Below are 16,842 nucleotides of genomic sequence, written 5' to 3'. Positions count from 1 at the left end.
TTTCACGTTCTGCCTCAAGACCCTGTATGTGATCTTAAGTGAGTTTCTTCAGGGCGATATCCCCGGAGAGCATCATTGAAATAAGAATTAGGTGCCAAAATTCTTCCGCTCTCGGCCTGTGACACAGCCGTAATACATCCTAATTTTGATCTAACTTTTTTCTGGTATGTTTAGATGTATTTTTTTTCACTGTCTGTTTTGGCAAGTCCAGTCTTGCGCTGTCTCGAAAGTCTCCTTGACCACATGCACTAAAGTTGTGAGTAAACAGTTCACGGAAGTTCAGCTGTGTGAATGGAGATGTGTTCTTTAAATAAAATAATGGTGGTGCCAATCAAAGTTACAGCTTTCAACGTAGCTGGAAGATCAGGAGGTTCTCATTAGCTGGTCTGAAGGCTGAAAAATAAATGTAATACATCAAGTCAGCTTTATAACCTTCATTTTTTATGGATAAGATGGTGAGACTACTTTATTTGCTTTCCTTTTTTCCACCTCTTTTGTTTTAACATGTCTGAGGAACAGCTTGTTAATTATGGCTAAATCCTAATGGAACAAGAATCCAAATCAGCCTCAAAACTCAGATAGTCCCGAACAGTCATCACCTGCTTTTCTCTTCTTGTCTTTGTGGTTTCGCTGGTGCTGGAGCAAGTTCACAACGTCGGTTCTGCACCTGGGGCAGCTCTTGGTGTCAGCAAGGCCGAGCTGGCAGCAGTTCGGTCTCGGCTGAAACGCGGAGCAATTAAATGCTTTTGGTGAAAACCCACGTTGTGCGTGAAAGCAAAGCAATGGCGTTTTGAGTCCGTCGGTGGTGTCAGCGCAGCCCGTGCTCCTGCCTTCCAAAGGTTAACGTGCAGATGGGATGAGATCGGGTTGTGTGACACGTGGGGTGCTGCACGGTGGAGCAGAGATGTCCGTGCCATGCTGGGAGCTGTGTATTTGGAAATTGCTTATGTGCAGAGGGAGTTGTGCGCGCGGGCTGGCAGGCACTAACGTGACACCTCGGTGGAGAAGATAAATGTGGCGTTAAAACGCAGCGGGAGGGGTCGGTCCGGTTGAGCATGAGAAATGTTAGCGTGGCTGTACGAGTTCCTGGGGAGACCCATCTGATATCCTCCGTACGGCCCTTGTCGGCACCCGGCAAGATTGATGGAGCCTCGCGCGGCCGAGGGCACGGCTGCCGGGAGCGGCGGGCAGGGCATCCCCCGGGACGGGACAGCGAGCGGCTCGGCGTGGTTTAAATTAGAAAAGCGGAGGAGGGATGTAACCGTACAAGTAAACAGAGGAGTCTATGGACAGGTAAAATACTGGCTTAGAAATGAATAAGTATAGACTGGGCTTGAATAAATTCAGGCTAGAAAAATACGAATTAAAAAACGCTCGTGATGAAGCAGAAATTGCTCTGTGCGCTTGGGTTTATATGGAGCTCTAATGAAAGGTTTGGCACGTACCGTGAGGGGGGGCTACCTGCGCTGTCCCCGTGGCTGACGTGTGGGCACGGCGAGGAGGTGACATCTCACACCTGCACAATGAAGCCACATGCTGTGAAGATGTGATTCATGACCAAGGCTGAACAGGCAGCGCCCGAAGATGAACGCCTGATGCTCATTAGGACTTGCTGGAGAATGGCAAGAAGGTTCCTCGTATTTTTTTAAGTCATTTGAAGAGTAAGACAAAGAATAATGCATGCCTACAAAAAGCCTTTCCCAGTCTGTACAGATATTTATGGGGACTCCTCCAAAGGCTCACGTATTTTTCCACTTTCTCTGCCTTACACATGCAAGACATTCTCCTAAATGGCCAATAAAAGCTAAAACTAAAAAAAAAAAAGCCTCTTAAAAATGCACACTTCTATATTTAGTGCCACTCTTTAATTAAAAGTTGCAATATTTCCTCCTGAAGGGTTTCAGGAGCTTTGCTGTCACAGATACGTCGGCATAAGCAGGAAGCGGACGGTTCCCAGGGGGCCAAACCGGGAGCTCTATGGAAATCAAGTCACACTATACCCCGGCTGAAAGTGAGGGCCGAGCTCGCGTTGCAAAGCAGCGGGGTACGTTTGGGCTGCAGGGAGGGAAAGGTTTGCCGTCACCGCTGCCATCACGGCAAAATCAGCAAAGTACGTGCCAGGGTGCTAAAAATCCATCCGGCGTTTCCTTCACCGCGCTTTTCTGTTGTCACTTAAGCCGATGCAACACCCTCTGCTGCCTTTTCCCCTTTTAGGTGCTTCTGATCATAAGTGGCAATCTGAGTTTCCTGAACTGGCTGACCATGGTGCCCAGCATCGCCTGCTTCGACGACGCCAGCCTGGGGTTCCTCTTCAGCTGGCGGCGAGGGGCGGTGAAGGAGCGGGTGGCGCAGATGCAGCTGCAGGAGGCAGCCGGGGAGCAGCCGCCCCCGCGGTACGGTGAGTTATTCCCAGAGCGGGGAAAAGCTGCACAGTGATGTGTTTGGTGCCCTTATCTCAGAAGTTGTCAACTCCTCCTGGAGCAAACATGGGTGGGCAAGGAGATGGCATCGTGTAGATGAGGTTCTCAGGGACATGGGTTAGTGCCAGGGTTAACAGTTAGACTCGTTATCTTGAGGGTCTTTTCCAACCAAAATCATCCCATGGTTCTATGACTCTGCCAACCTTAAGTAAGCAATGTGGACTTGCACAATTTATCGTGTGATTTTTTTTTTTTTTACCTTTTATATTCTCTTGTTGGAGTCCAACAACTCTCACTAACTGGGAGAGAGACCTGGCTGCTGGGAAAGTGAGTCACCATCCCTGGAGGGGTTGAAAAGATACATAGATGAGGTTCTCAGGGACATGGGTTAGTGCCCATGTCGGGTTAACAGTTGGAGTCGATGATCTTGGGGGTCTTTACCAACCAAAATGATTCTATGATTAGAACGGTAGTGGCCGTTCCCCGTTCCATGTCCTGCTTGGAGAAGGCGAGAGGAGCAGCTGCTCATGGGCGCTGCCACGATGGGGAGCGAGATCCCCAAAGCAGAAAGGAGGTGAACTCATGTTATACCATGAACATGGAAAAGCATATACAAGGGATTTTGTAACTGAACAAAAGGGGTCAAAGTGGCTGATGTTTCCTTCTGAAGGGAGTTTTCAAGCAGCCCTGGTCCAGAAGATCGCCTGCACGAGCAACACTGGGATATTTTTCATGGGGCTGCATAACAGATGGAGAGTTGTGTTTGCAGCATTTTTATGAACCGCTTATAAGCAACAAATTGCCTATAATGTCAACAACAATCACAGATGCTCATTTTTCAATACACTGAACATCTGTCAGAAGAATGAAAAATGCCAACAAGACACAGCATCTGTCTCTGGTCCTCTCTCATCGACCAAGAAATGCAGCTTCTTAACCTAAAGCGTTAGCTCCAGCAAGGCTAGTGCAGTTCCATTAAACTTTTCTATGTCTCCTGTCTTTTGCTGGAAGAAATCCTTAACAGCTTTTCCCCTCCGGTAGCTTCGCTTTAGAGGCTGTGAGAGCCTTGAGCTTTCCTACCAACTATTTTTGCATCCAGTCCCAAACCAGACTCAAGTCTCACCTTCCTTTCTGGAGGGGAAGCCAAAGGGCATCTCTGCCGTGGCACTCGGTGAGTCACGGTGAGGGGGAGGTAGATCCTTTTTTTGAGGAACTTGCTCCTTTTCTGTGATGTTCTCCAGAAAACCTTACTGAGTCAGGGTACCCAAGCACAGAGGGCCACCCATATGTACTCTGGAGTGAAGTGTCCCTGTTCTGGGCTTTTTAAAAGGGATAATCCATAAGTAAAGGGTAGGATGTCTGTAATATTCTAGGCGAATTTGGATTTCTGCATATTCTTTCTGCTAACAAAGCAGAAGCTGTTGAACTGGCACTGATGGACTGTGTGGCAAGAGGTTTAGAGGAGCCCTCACCCCTGGGTCACCGGAGCAGAAGACAGGAGGGTACCAGCCATACCCCGCTCGTGACCTGATTTTACAAGGCTCTGGCCACGTCCTCGAAGTGCGTGTGTGTGTAATTCCCACCGAGACCTCGAATTCCCACTGCTAGTACTCAGCTCCTGCCTGCTTCATCCAGGTCCCCTTGGCTCGTGTCCCATGCTCCTTCTCCAAGTCTTGCTCCATCCTTGCTGTGTTGAGGTTTTTTCTTCCCCATATTAAACCCTTTTCCTCTGTGACTGAGTAGCTGTGACCCCAAGGGCATGATGACGATCACCACCTGCTGAAGGACAAGCAGTCCCTGCGTGGCCGTAAACTGGGACCTGCGGAGCTGCTGATGCTGGTGGAGGGCTCCGTGTCTGTGCCTGCCCTTTAATTACAGGCTGGGAAGTTCAGCCCATCTAAAAGATGAAAAAAATGCCCAACAGACTCATACAGCACCGAGGACGAGGGGAGACATCTCAGTGACCTCCTTCCCAAATCAAATGATTCTCCAGAAATGTTCTCAGACTAAACAATTATTAATAGCTTCTGAGAGAGGTTCAAATAAACATCTCTCTCCTGTAGAGATAAGGGGGAAGCTACATGCAATTGCTTTGAATCGGATCCTTTGGCTGTTCATGTTAAACAAATTTAAAAGGGCCATAAGGGTAGGAGCCCCTCAGAGGTCACTTGTGCTTATTTGCCCGGTTGCCGGAGGTGTCTCCTTAGGCTGGAATCCAGCCCAGCCCTGCTCCTGCAAACCCAACGCCAAAGCGCTGGTGAAGCAACACGCATCTCAAACATAAATGATAAGCAATAGAGATTTGCAAAAGGAGAATAAGGTTTGAAGGGAGCTAGTGAGCAAGCAGGAGGAAAATACCAGAAATAAGCCCGGGCAGCGGGGAGGAGGCAGGAGCGGAGCCGTGGGGAGCTGGAGAGACTCCACGCACGGCTTACAAACCAGGAGGGCAATTTTGAGCAAGGTGCAAGTGCCAGCTGTGTTTTTTCCCCTGTATTAAAGCAATGATTAATCTTCACATTTTCCACATTTTTCTTTTTAGCCCTTTCTCAGACTATTTAGAGAAAAGCAGATCTCTGGAGCGATAGCATGTGGCCGTTGGCAAGGTCGGGGTGATTATGGTGAAGGGTTTGTCAGCCCCTGAGAGCAGCTGTGAGCACCCAGGCAGGGTCCTGTCAGCCGTGGGGGGATCAGGCAGGGGATTTGAGGGAGCAAAACCCATCACCAGCAGTGAAATCACCTTCTTCTGGTCTGCTTTTAACAGGCTGCTACGTCCGCAAAGTGGTGAACATCTCCTTCGGCCTCCTGATTGCTTATCTCAGCATCCCCGTTGTCCTAAACCTGCTCAATTCCAGACAAGTCATGAACACGTCGTTCCACCCTCTCAGAATAGTGAACACCTACGGAGCTTTCGGGAGGTAAATGGATTTTAATGGCACGTTGTATTGCTCTGCTCCTCTCTCCCGTATAGTCCGATAGTCCGTCTGTGTGCCTTAAACAGAAATCCTTCCAGCAGACTTGGAATATCGGTTTATGAGAAAGAAGGAGAAAAGGAGCAAGTTTCTTTCCTACCAAATTATAATATATTTTCTTTCAGCCACTTTTAGTTAGCTCGTTATATTGATGTAGCAAATATAACAGCAGGATGAAAATATCCGTAAAAGAGTTCATCCAGTGGATAGTCTTCACCAGCACCAGCCCACTTTATTTACGGGGAACTTCTCTTCCCCTGCGCGCATTTGCTCTCCCTCATGTAAATATTCACATAAGCTATTGGGTAGCAGATTTTAGGCCAACAAAAGGAAGTGCTTTTTCCAACGAGTGACTTGGGGGATTCATTGCTACAGGAAACTGTGGAGACGAAAGTATAAATGGCCTCAAAAAAGAACAAGACAGATTAAGAGGACAGGCCCAGCAGCAGTTTGGCTGCTGCCTTCAGCTCAGGAAATCCCAGTTACAGCTTTGAGGTGGGACTGGACAAGGGAAGCGTCTCCATCCGCGTTTGCAACCAGGCTGGTTTTTAAACATCCGGGGCTGGGTTTTCTGAGGACAGGTCACCAGGTGTAGGTGAGGCACGGTTGGGGTCACCATCACCGTGTTCGTGGCCCTCCCAGCCTCTTCCTGACCACGAGAACCGAGGAAATGCTGAAAAACAGGAATTTCAACCGAACAGCTTACCCCAGGGGCAACAACAGGGCCGGTCTTCTCTGCATGGACGTCTGGCTTTGCCATCCACCTCGCCATGGTGGCCATGGGTGTTGTGCAGAGGTCCAGGCCAAGGGGCGGGATGCACAGCTCTGGGATTAGTGGGCTCTGGACAAGGGCCCACAGCAGAAGCCAACAGTAATTAAATAGGTTTTAGAAAAGGCGAAGCAGGGTGGCTGTGGGGATGATGAAGGGTGGCCGAGCAGATGGTGATGGGGAGGAGAGGGTCTCGCTGTGAGCGCTGGAGATGCAGAGGACACATGGAGCACATCAAATTCTTTCAAATAGCAGAAATTGCTGTGGAAAGAAATAAGTTGGAAAAAAAAAAAAAAAACAACCAAGCATTATTAAAAATATCAATGCTAGTTGTGGAAAATGCTGAAGTTTCTGCTTTTTTTTGAGAGACGGAAAGACAACCCCTTTGAAGGCTGGAATGATGAAGCTACGGGAGATTGTTTTCTTTGGGTTGTTGTTCTTTTTCTTCCTTAGTCTATGGTTTCTGTTTCAACAGTTACCAGAACCTAAAGAGCATGTGATGAAATGCTGCTGTAATATGTTTGTAATTCCAGCCTATGTAAACCAATAAAAAGAGGATTGCAGCTTATAATGAATATACGATTATGTGAAACTTGACATATTTTGAATCACACAGTAGGAACATACTTTTATTAGTAATTTGGTGTCCCTGATTTACAGTGTGTTTCTAACCATTGGGCAGCTAGCCACGGCTCATAACTCAGCCCAGTGTATAATATGGAACTTGGCTGGAGAATCCAGAAATCTATTAAATGTAGGTAACAATTATAAGCGGAGATGTACAGCATTCCTTGGGTTGGAAGCATCTATCGCTGGAAGCCATCAGGAGAGAAGGTGGAGGCTGCGTGTTTCCAAACTTTCGGTTTCTTGGGTTGAAGGAGGAAGGACCAAAGTAGTAAAAAATTAAAAGAGTGTGGGGAGCTGGACGGCTTTGATAGGCAGAGTTCCGCAGTTACGTGTTGGTTATGGAAAACAGCTCTCCAGTGCAGGCGAGCGTCACTGACAGGTCATTGAGAGCCTGATGATGGTGTTTTCACGTGGGCTTTCCATGACCTGCAGAATTTGCCATCCCCGCTGCTCTGCCACCCTGCTGTGCAGGGTCCAGCCAAGCAGCAGAGCCTGCCATGACCTGCCGTAGGGCTGGGCTGCTTTTAGCCAAGTTTTTATACGTCACCTGGGCGCTGGGGGCTTTTTTGTTTTCATTTTCTGCTTTTCATGGCTTGGTTTGCATTGGCTCACACATTACCTTCTCCTCCCCTTCCTCTTGCTGAGTAATAGCTCCATGAGACCTGTCTTCCAGCTGGGATGGTGAAATGTTTAGGGTTGTAGAGATGCTGTTAATGATGCCCCATGTGTCATCTCCTGGGGGTTGCTCCGTACGGGGCCACCCACCACCCCACGGCTCACGCAGCTGTAGCCAGTTGACCTGTGCTCATTGCCAGCCTGTCCTGCCCTGCCCCTGTGTTTTTGCACATGGCGCATGCTAAAAACCTGGAGATGGAGTTGTGGTTTGTGACCGTCTTGCATCTCTCTTTCCTCAAATAATCAGGAGCTTGTAGTCAGAGAGCTCTTATATAATGGGAGTCAACAGAGTAACAGAAACAAAAGTTTCCTTCAGAAACATGGGACAAAGAGAGAAGTTGGTGCGGGTTGAATGTACTCATTTGGGACTTGGGAGAACTCGTATTCTCTCTATGTCTTGGGCAAGTGTTAGGCTCTGATTTAGAAAGACAGACCCTTTGATTTCAGTAGGAATCGTCTTCTTGAGCCATCGTCCCTCCTTGGACTGGCACAACCACAGGGTGAGAGAGGTTCTCTGTGCCTTGGCCCACCAGGATCCACCTGCACCGTGAGGCCATTGAGGCAGTTGAGTGTTGACTCTCCTGAATTAGCATTTTCCATGACTTGCAACAAAAACCAAGCTCATGTTGTGTCCCACAGCATTACCAAGGAGAGGACAGAAGTCGTCCTTCAGGGGACATCCAGCCCGGATCCCAATGACCCCGCTGCTGTCTGGGAGGAGTATGACTTCAAATGCAAACCCGGGGATCTGAAGAGGAGGCCGTGCTTCATCACCCCCTACCACTACCGCCTGGACTGGCTCATGTGGTTCGCTGCCTTCCAGGTACGTGCCTTTGGGTGTTCGGAGACCTGGACCAGGAAAAACAATTTGTATGAATTTACTGTGTGTTGGGGTGGGTGGGTGGATATTTGAAGCCCTGATGAAGTTAATTGTGTTTAAAAAAAAAGAAAAAAAGGTTGTATTCCTAAAGGATGTCTGCTGCTAGCGTAATGAAACTCTTGGAAATTTTATGTGAGGCTTTTTAATTGTTTCTCAGCAATAACAAGAGTTAAAGACATTGAGAAAGCCCTTGCAGAAGCTGCCTCGCAGGGGACTCGCCCCTTGGACCCGCGTCCCTCTTGGGAACACCCCTGGGGACACCAGCAGTTGCTTCCACTGCCCACCTGCCTACATATGGATGTAGGGTCCCTCAAAATATTTTCCCCACATGGCATCAGCAAACAGGTGACAGCCATAAATTAGAAAAGAGAAGGCGGGGGGCAGGCTTGTAAAAGTAATTCTTGTATATCTTTTAGCCTATTCTGCAAAATTTTATTTGTGTGAATGTGAGCACTTGGACCGGGTTTTACAAAATTTGGGCTTATAGCAGTGGCGTGAGGCAAACCCGTCTCAGATTATCACGGGCTTTTCTCTTTGTTCCTGTGTCCTCTCCCGGCGTATCCTCTTCCCTGCCCCAAACTTGTCTGTTTTGCTTTCTTTGTGGTATTTTCGTTTAGGCGCCTTTTGGATTCCTCAGCGATGACATAACCATCGCTATGGTTTTATATTTACCCCGCTAGTTTTTGCGTGCTGGAATTTCATTTAATCTGCATTAGGTATGCTTATCCCTCAGCAAGACGACAGCAAAGGTTAAAACTCAAGCCAGCAACGGTGCCCAGTGTGACATAAAGGTGCAGAAGGTTGAATGGGAGCTGTTGGTTTAAATCTGACTGTATTTTGCAAGGGCTCCGGCAGCAACAAAGAAATTCAGCTCATCCCTCCAAAGGTTGTATCTGCAGAGGAGAGAAATGTTTCTGAGATGAGAGAAAGGCTGTTTGTTTCCACGGCAAGAACATCCCAAAGGCTTTAAAATACAAAGTGATCTCAGGTTTAAAACCAAAGGAGGACAGGAGGAAGATGAAACAGCGCAGCCTCTTCGCATCTTTATTAAAAGTGTTTAATTCACTGAAAGGTTCCCCCAAGTGTCTCTGTTCGCCTGGACACAGGGGGCTGCTGCCGTGCGTGCCCACCAAGGCGTCTGTCCCCACCGGCTCATTAGCGCTAATTAGCACAGAGGGTCTCGTTGTGGCGGCAGGAGGAGGGTGCTCGTCTCCCGCTGGGGTGGGTGGGTGCCCGAGCTGTGTGTCAGCCCTGGAGCGGCTCTGTCACCTCCCGCTGCGGTGGCACCGGCTGGAGATGGGTCCTGCCAGCCCGGCGCGTGTCCCCCACCCGCTGCAGGGCTCCTGTCCCTGGGGACGTTCCCGTGGCCCCCCCGGTGCACACGGGTCTGCGTGAAACAAGTTCAGATCCTGCTTAGAAGAGGTATTAATAAAAAATGCAGAAAGGGGAAAAAAAACTCCTTCTGAACAGCGGGGAGGACTGTTGTTGGAGATAACGGGAAGGCAAGTAGCACGGGCACAGCAGCGAGCATTTGCAGTCTGGATGTCTAGGCATGTAAATATCTGCCTAAGTGTGGAAGTAAATCCCATTTGCAGTGGCCAAATGTGTGTTTGAAAACTGTGAGCTGTGTATTTGGTGCCGGCTGTCACCCGGGGAAAGCTGGCTGTCCTGCCGTCCACAGCCACAGGTCCCCATCGTTCGGGTGACGTTCAGCCTTGAGTCACCCACAGCTGCAGAAAGGATGAGAAACCAGAAGCTGAAACCCCAGAAGAAGTTTGCGAAGCCAGGCAAGTTTTGCAAACACCATACAGTAGTTTATGGAGTCCATAAAACCAAGTTACTTCAGCCTCTGGATTAGATTTAATTTTTTTTTTTTCAAGTTCTGGATATTTTCTGTGCCACCGCTCACCATCTGCCCCATCACCTCCCGAGCAGGCGGCCGCAGGGCTGGTTTTGCGGTTCATTGGCGGTGGCCAGGTAAGGAGCTGACATATCCAGCTCTGACAGGCTGCAGAAAAGCCGGGGACTTTGGGGGAAGATATTTACCATCCCTTTGTGCTGCTCCTGACAGGTTCCTCTTTGCACCTCATCACTGCTTGACATACGACGCCTTCCTCTGCTGGGGCTTTCCTGCAAAACTTTCCACCTTGGCTGGAGCTGCAGGGTTTGCTTTGAAGAGCCGGCGCCCGGGAGAGCCCTTGGCACGGCTGGCGTGGCAGCGGGAGGAGCCGCCGTGCTGCTCCACCTCTCAATTGCGATTTATTAGTTGACTGCCTCTTAATTACTGTTCCAGTAGCGCCGTAATTACATGTAATGTAACATGGCATTATTTTCCAGGAAACAATTTTCGTGACGTTAATTTTATTATCTAAATATAATACGCCTTTTCACTTGTCCTCTAAATCCCCTCTTTGTTTCGTATGTCTCAACATCCCGAGGGTGCTGTAGTTCTGAATTGGAGCCCTTCATTTAGTTCTGGCAGGGACATAACCCGTCCAGAAACATGTCTGCGTTGCTTCTTCCTGGCTGCAGAAGGGGAAAAGCTCCCACGAACCTGCAGCAACGTGCGGAAATCTGTGCGACCCTTTTCAGTGGTTTCTCAGCGGCCACCTCGGGGACCACGGTTGCTCCATCACTCTGTCACCTGTCTGCAAAGCGGGCTGGGGGGCCCTCAACAAAAGTTAGCCAAGAGCTGATGTTCAGGTGTTTCTTGTTGAGGTCGGATGCTCCGAATCACCTACGTCCATCAAAGCGATTTAAACCAACGTCTGAGTCAACTCAATGCACATTTTTAAGAGGAGCTGCTGCTAACCGGGAAGAACGACTCATTACATTTGCAGAAGCCACCGAGCTGTGAGCACAACCGAGGACAAGGTCTAAAAGCCTGGCAATCTTGCTGGGTTGGGTCCGAGCGGAGCGGTGGGGACGGGATGGAGCGGAGCATCGTGCTCCGAGGAAGCTGCTGGGGCTGAGCGTCCATCACCAGATGAGCACACTTGTGAAGAAGCATCATGAAAAGGCAAATGTGATGATAGATGAGCAGGCGTTTGACGTGCGTGGTGTCACCCTCCCACGACCCTCAGCCAAGCACCCAAATCAGGAGAGATGCAGCCGACTGGCGAGGGTGCAGAAGAGGGACCCACGGGAGGAGCAGCTGCAGAAACCTCCCGTGGCAGCGAACGAATCTGCGCTGGCGTCTGGATGTCAAAACAGGTTTGGAATAGGTGAAAACCTACCGCAAAGGGCAAAGCAGCAATTTGGCTTCCGCATCCCCATGGAGAAGGGAGGAAGTAATGGATAAAATTGCAGAATATGATTTAATCTCAGGAAAATTCAGGTTAAGCATTAGGAAAAACTTTCGCCCCTTGAAACCTCATTGTGTTAGTGCAAAGACATCCTGTTTTTACAGGAGCTGGAGACAAATTGTTAAAGCTTTGTCTGTCTTCCAGCTACTGATGGCAACACTCTTGTAATTATTCGACTTCTCATTTATGGTGGGTATTTGTAGAAGGAGCCCAGCCCAGCCATCGCAACCCAGAACAGAGTTCTGCTGTGCCGCTGGTACAAAAAGTGTTACAGGCAGATTTTTGGCAGGCCATGGGTGGATTCAGCATCGTTAATAAATAGCAACCAGAAAACAAAATGCTGCTCATAGTTTTGGGGCTTCGAGTTAGTCACTTTTCCTGGTAGCGGGATGTCTTGGACTTTACAAAAGCCAGTTATTTATCGTACCAAAGATTTGTTCTTCACCAGTGGGCAGCAGTGGAAAGCCTCCAGTGCCCTGAATAAATGAAAATCAAAGGGAAGGCTTTTCCCCTCCATACTGTGGCATGAAGGTTATTTATTCTGCTTGAAGACTGCATTGGGCCAACACGCTCTTGGTGCTTACCAAATAATACCTGCTCAAAAAATATAACAAAGCTAATGCCGTCTTCATATTGGTTTTTAAAGCCAATATCTCGCTGCATTGTACCTTGAAGCAGCTCCACGAGTCTCGGAGTGGTGGGACTGCCCTACAGGGCTCTGCAAACTGTCAGCAAAGCCACCGCAGAGCAGCGTTTGCGATGCACGGAGAAGCAACCTGTGCTTTCCAGGTGCAATGTGTAATTTTATAGGTAAGCTTCAGCTGCTTTCTGAAGAGAAGAGAGAAACATCAGCAAGGGATTGATGCGCTGAGGATCTCCCATGGGTGGTAACAGGGAGTCGTGATGGAGACTTCACGTTATGGCACACGCTCTGGAAGAGCTGGGAAAAGGTAGTCCTATTTATAGAGAAGGCCGATTAATATTTTTGCAAAATATTTTATTCAAGCCTCTGTTATCTCGGTCTTGCAGCCAGAAGGTGCTCACAGGAAAAAGCTGCACGGCAGCAGGATGGAGGAGGAGGTGTGGGTAACGTCATAAAACCCAAACCTCGTGCGCAGTGCACTGAGCGCAGCCTTTTACATTTCCTTTCTTCCCCCTTCTAAAAATCCAGGCCTCAATTCACTTCCCGTTTCCATTGCAGCATTCATACATTTTGGTCCATGTTCAGCATGGAAGAATTTTATTTTCTTCTTTTAACTGCGATTACTTGTCTCCCTGTGAATATGAAGGGTTTCAGAGCCCCAAGCTGCATTCAGACAAACTGCAGGCTGGATCGGGGGCGGCCTCCCCTCTGGTAGGAATATTGCGATGGAAGTGCCCAGAAACCCAAATAAGACCGATAGCCTATCGTGCCACGGGCTGTATAAATACACAGCAAGACCTTGTCTGTGCAGGGAGTGATTATTGTCTACAGCGGCTATTGTGTGTCCCTGTCTAGACTCTATTCTGGAACAAAGTGGCTTTTCTTTCCAAATGCAGAGGTGATACGGGAGCTATGCCAGGTGCGCGATTTCCCCGTATAGGCAAGATGTAAGAGCCGGTTCCCAAAAGTTTTGCTTCGCCTTTTATTCCTCGTCCCGGACCTGCCGTCTCCTCCGGGGACCTGCTGCTTTCCCGAGCGTTTGCTAGCAGGCCGGGCTAAGGGATGGCTTTGAGTGAGGCTGGAGAAACTGCTCCTGCTGGAATACTATCTGTTGAGGCAGACCTGCGGAGAAACGGCTTCCCTCTTTGGGAGACGCGTAGAAAGACGGGGATGTGGCTATTGGAGATAATGAGAAGTGATGTGACCTGACGCAGCCTTTGACCTTCCTTGGTTAAGTTGCTCGGGGAGTGAGACGGTAGCAAACGCTGGAATATTATAAAAAAGCAAAGGATTGCATTAGTTCTGCCCTCTTTTCTGTGGGAGATGGATTATTTCTCCAGCTGATAGCTCAAGTTCCCTAAACAGCGACAGTTGAAGGCAGAAGTGGAAGCAGCAGTATAAACAGCAGCGTGAATATTGGGTGAAAACATCCTGGCCGGTGAAGTTACCGCTTTCCCTCCCCGCGGTGTGTAGCTGTGACACGCAAAATGCCCCTTACGACACAGCATGGGAAACGTAAACCTCCCCAGCGCCTCTGTCATCCACCCTCGCACGCCGATGTGACACCGTGCAGGGCTCCCAACCACGTGAAATAATAACGCGGGGCTCCCCTGCCAAGTTTCCAGCTGTTTCCACATGTGCATCTCATACTTACCTCCTCCCGTGTGCCTGTGCCAGGACCGAGATTCAATAAAATGCCATGCTAATCCACAGTCCTTTTTCATTAAATGACCTATTAAAGCTAGAGGAAAAGGGTTCTTATTATTATTATTTCAGTTGGGAACATGTTCCCTGGAGTACCGGGTGGTTTTTATCTGTGTTTTTTGCATTCATTATGTTCTTTTCTACTTTGTTATCTCTGCAGAGGTTTGTCGCTGCTGCCTCTGGTTCGCCCCCAGCTCCTTGCTGGTGCCTGACTTAGCACTGATTCGGTTTTAAATTCTGTGAAGTTATTGAATACTTCTGTATACAAGTTCATGTATTCAAGGTGGGAATGTCATGGTTAGACTCTGCTAAAGCGGGTAAGTGGAGAGGCCAGAGGATGTAAAGAGCTGCGGGGAAGCCTCGGGGTGGTACCCGGGATGCTCAGGGCTGCTCGGCCCTCACCCTGGGCCACGTGCGGGGGGACAAGGAGCAAAGCCCTGTCCCAGGGCAGCGTTTGAAGCGAGACTGGCACGGAAAACAGGGGGGAACACCAACCCGAGCACCGCACAGGGCTGAAGCCCTTGGGCTCTAACACCAAATCCCAGGTCTGCCCTGTTAGTCCACTGTGTTAGACCTAAAACCTGATTTTCAGAGGTCTTGAGTGCTGGTACCAGCTGTCAAGACAGGTAAAGGTGACCTGGGGAGCTGCAATTGTTGTCTGCACAGACTGTCCGTGAACAGAGACGGGCTTTGGCTTTGGGATGAAGGTAGCGTTGCTTTCAGAACCTTAACTCTGCCTGAGCTGCTTTTCTCAGGCATTTTAGTTGGATTTAGGATGGGGTTTTTTGTGTTTAGGTTTGTTAGTTGCTTTCTATGCTAAAACAGAAAGAAAACTCTCAAAAGAGAAAGGAGAGAGTCATGTCCGCATGGCTGCAGCTCCCCAGGGATGCTCTGTTCAGGGTTGGACAGGGAGTCGGGCAGCTCGGGGCAGGGTTTGGTGTGCTCCGACCAGCTGTGCAGGTCACTGGTTCCCCAGTAATCCCAGTACAGGCACGGCACAGGCCCTGTGTGGCACAAGGGGACGTGCAGCCCCAATTTTTGGAGGACAGGAGGCAGGTGATGGAGTGTCGGTCCGTGTCTTGATGGAGACAGAGCAGCCCAGGGATGTGTCGCTGGTGCAGGGTCGGTCCCCAGCTGCCTTTGTCCTGGGCGAAGATCCAGAACCTCAAAATCAACCCAATTTGTGCATGCACACCCACCTTAGAGCAATGTGTGCATCTGTCCCGGCTTTTTAATTAATCCACTGGATGATTCAAGCTCTGACCCTCCTGTTTTGCACACCCAGAGATGGCAAAAGTGGAGCTCAGCGCCAGGCGAATCCCCCCATCCTGCAAACGGTGTTCGGGGCTGGGTCTCGCTGGATCCGCAGACAGTCACCTTCCCACTCCGGGGTGTGACGCTTCCTTGGACGCAGCCCAGATCTCCTGGACTCCTTTTTTTTTCCCCTCCCTTTGCCACCGTATCACTTTACAGAGTAATGAGTTAAACAGCGCGGTCGTTAGTGCAGCTCGGCTCCTGTGTGCTCCCAGCATCGGCGACGTGCGATATCTAACCCTTCGTGCTGGGGGGATTTGTGGGGGGGGGCTGCACCGGGTGGAAATTTCTCACCGCAGACTTTGCCGGGGCCAGACATGTTGTAAATTTTACAAGAAAAACACTTTGCAAACCAGAAGTCCAAGTCTCATGTGCATGGAGCTGCTAATTAACAGTTTGGAGACCGTGTGAGCCAGAGAGGTGATTCCTCCATTACAGAGCCTCATGGTTTTGAATCTGGCTTTGAAAATTTGGGATCTTCCATAAAGCTCCTGCTTTGGGATTCTGGTGATTTCTGTTGCTATTCTTCTCCAGCTTCTCCCCAGTTTGCACCCAGGAACCTTCACACCTCCCAGGCCCTCCTAGAAATAGCGCTTGAAATCATACAGAGCGCTTTAAAACGGGCTCTGCAGGGAGGCACAGGATGCTGAAGCTCTGACTCACGATATTTGATCATCTGCAATTGCTGTGGCAGCTCTCGCGAGGTCCTTGCTCACAGCCGAGGATCCTCGGGCATCCCCGAGCCCTCGAGGGACACGGAGTCGCTCGGGGTGGCCGGAGCCTTGACGTGCGTCGTCCCATGAAACGCGACCTGGTCAAGCCCTTGGCAGGATGAGCCGCGCGGCGGGGCAGGACGGAAGCAGGCAGATGGGGAGAGTCATCTTTTTAAAAAAGTTGTTGGCTTAAATAACTGTGGTTTTCCTCGAAATTGCGATGAGCACGGGTCAGAAACCCTGCGAGGTAGAGCTGCCACTTGATGGGCCTTTCCACCAGCGTTTGGTGTTTTCCATCTCCTTTCTCTCCTCTGTTTCCCTTAGCAACGGAAATAACAAACTTTACCATTAGAAAAGATTTGCAGAGGAACTTTGCCTTGATGTTCTGCATTAGTCACAGGCCTGCAGGTACAGCTGCCGGCTTTCGCTTTCCCACAGTGTCCCCTACTGCTTGCATTAAAAAACCCCTTTAGGTACACATTAAAAAAGGAGGAAAAAAAAAATCTTCATGGAAGGATAAAGTACAGAAAGTCACCAGAAGGGGAAATGCTTTTTATGGAGCCTCAGCAAGAATCCCTGCGAAGAGCGGGAGATGCGAGGAGTCGTGGAGGGAGGAAAATGCAAATTCTGCCGCTGCAGCTCCCGGGGCTGATCTGCTGCCTTGCATGGCTGCAGGGTTATGGTATGGCATGGGGTGTAAAGAGAATAGATTAGGTTAAACTAAATAAGAGAAAGGAATCAGGAATAGAAAGTTACTTTCCTCTGTTTTCTCTCTGATAACACGCCAGGGGAAAGCAGCCTGCTTTAAAACAATGGGTGGATC

The 16,842-nt window shown here is 49.4% G+C and overlaps 1 protein-coding gene across 2 annotated transcripts in view; it reads left to right on the top strand.

The window, feature by feature from the left end:
• LMF1 (lipase maturation factor 1) overlaps nucleotides 1–16,842 on the top strand; it is a 181,030-nt gene that overhangs the window by 153,695 nt on the left and 10,493 nt on the right. For both annotated transcript variants that reach the window (XM_065644838.1, XM_065644836.1), the window contains 3 exons: nucleotides 2,215–2,398; nucleotides 5,182–5,335; nucleotides 8,100–8,283. In XM_065644838.1, coding sequence (XP_065500910.1) covers nucleotides 2,215–2,398; nucleotides 5,182–5,335; nucleotides 8,100–8,283 — 522 coding nt within the window. The remainder of the gene's footprint in view (nucleotides 1–2,214; nucleotides 2,399–5,181; nucleotides 5,336–8,099; nucleotides 8,284–16,842) is intronic.

The sequence above is a fragment of the Caloenas nicobarica genome, chromosome 14 (assembly GCF_036013445.1).
Source record: "Caloenas nicobarica isolate bCalNic1 chromosome 14, bCalNic1.hap1, whole genome shotgun sequence".
NCBI classification, from domain to species: domain Eukaryota; kingdom Metazoa; phylum Chordata; class Aves; order Columbiformes; family Columbidae; genus Caloenas; species Caloenas nicobarica.
This window is presented reverse-complemented; position numbering and strand designations above follow the sequence as displayed.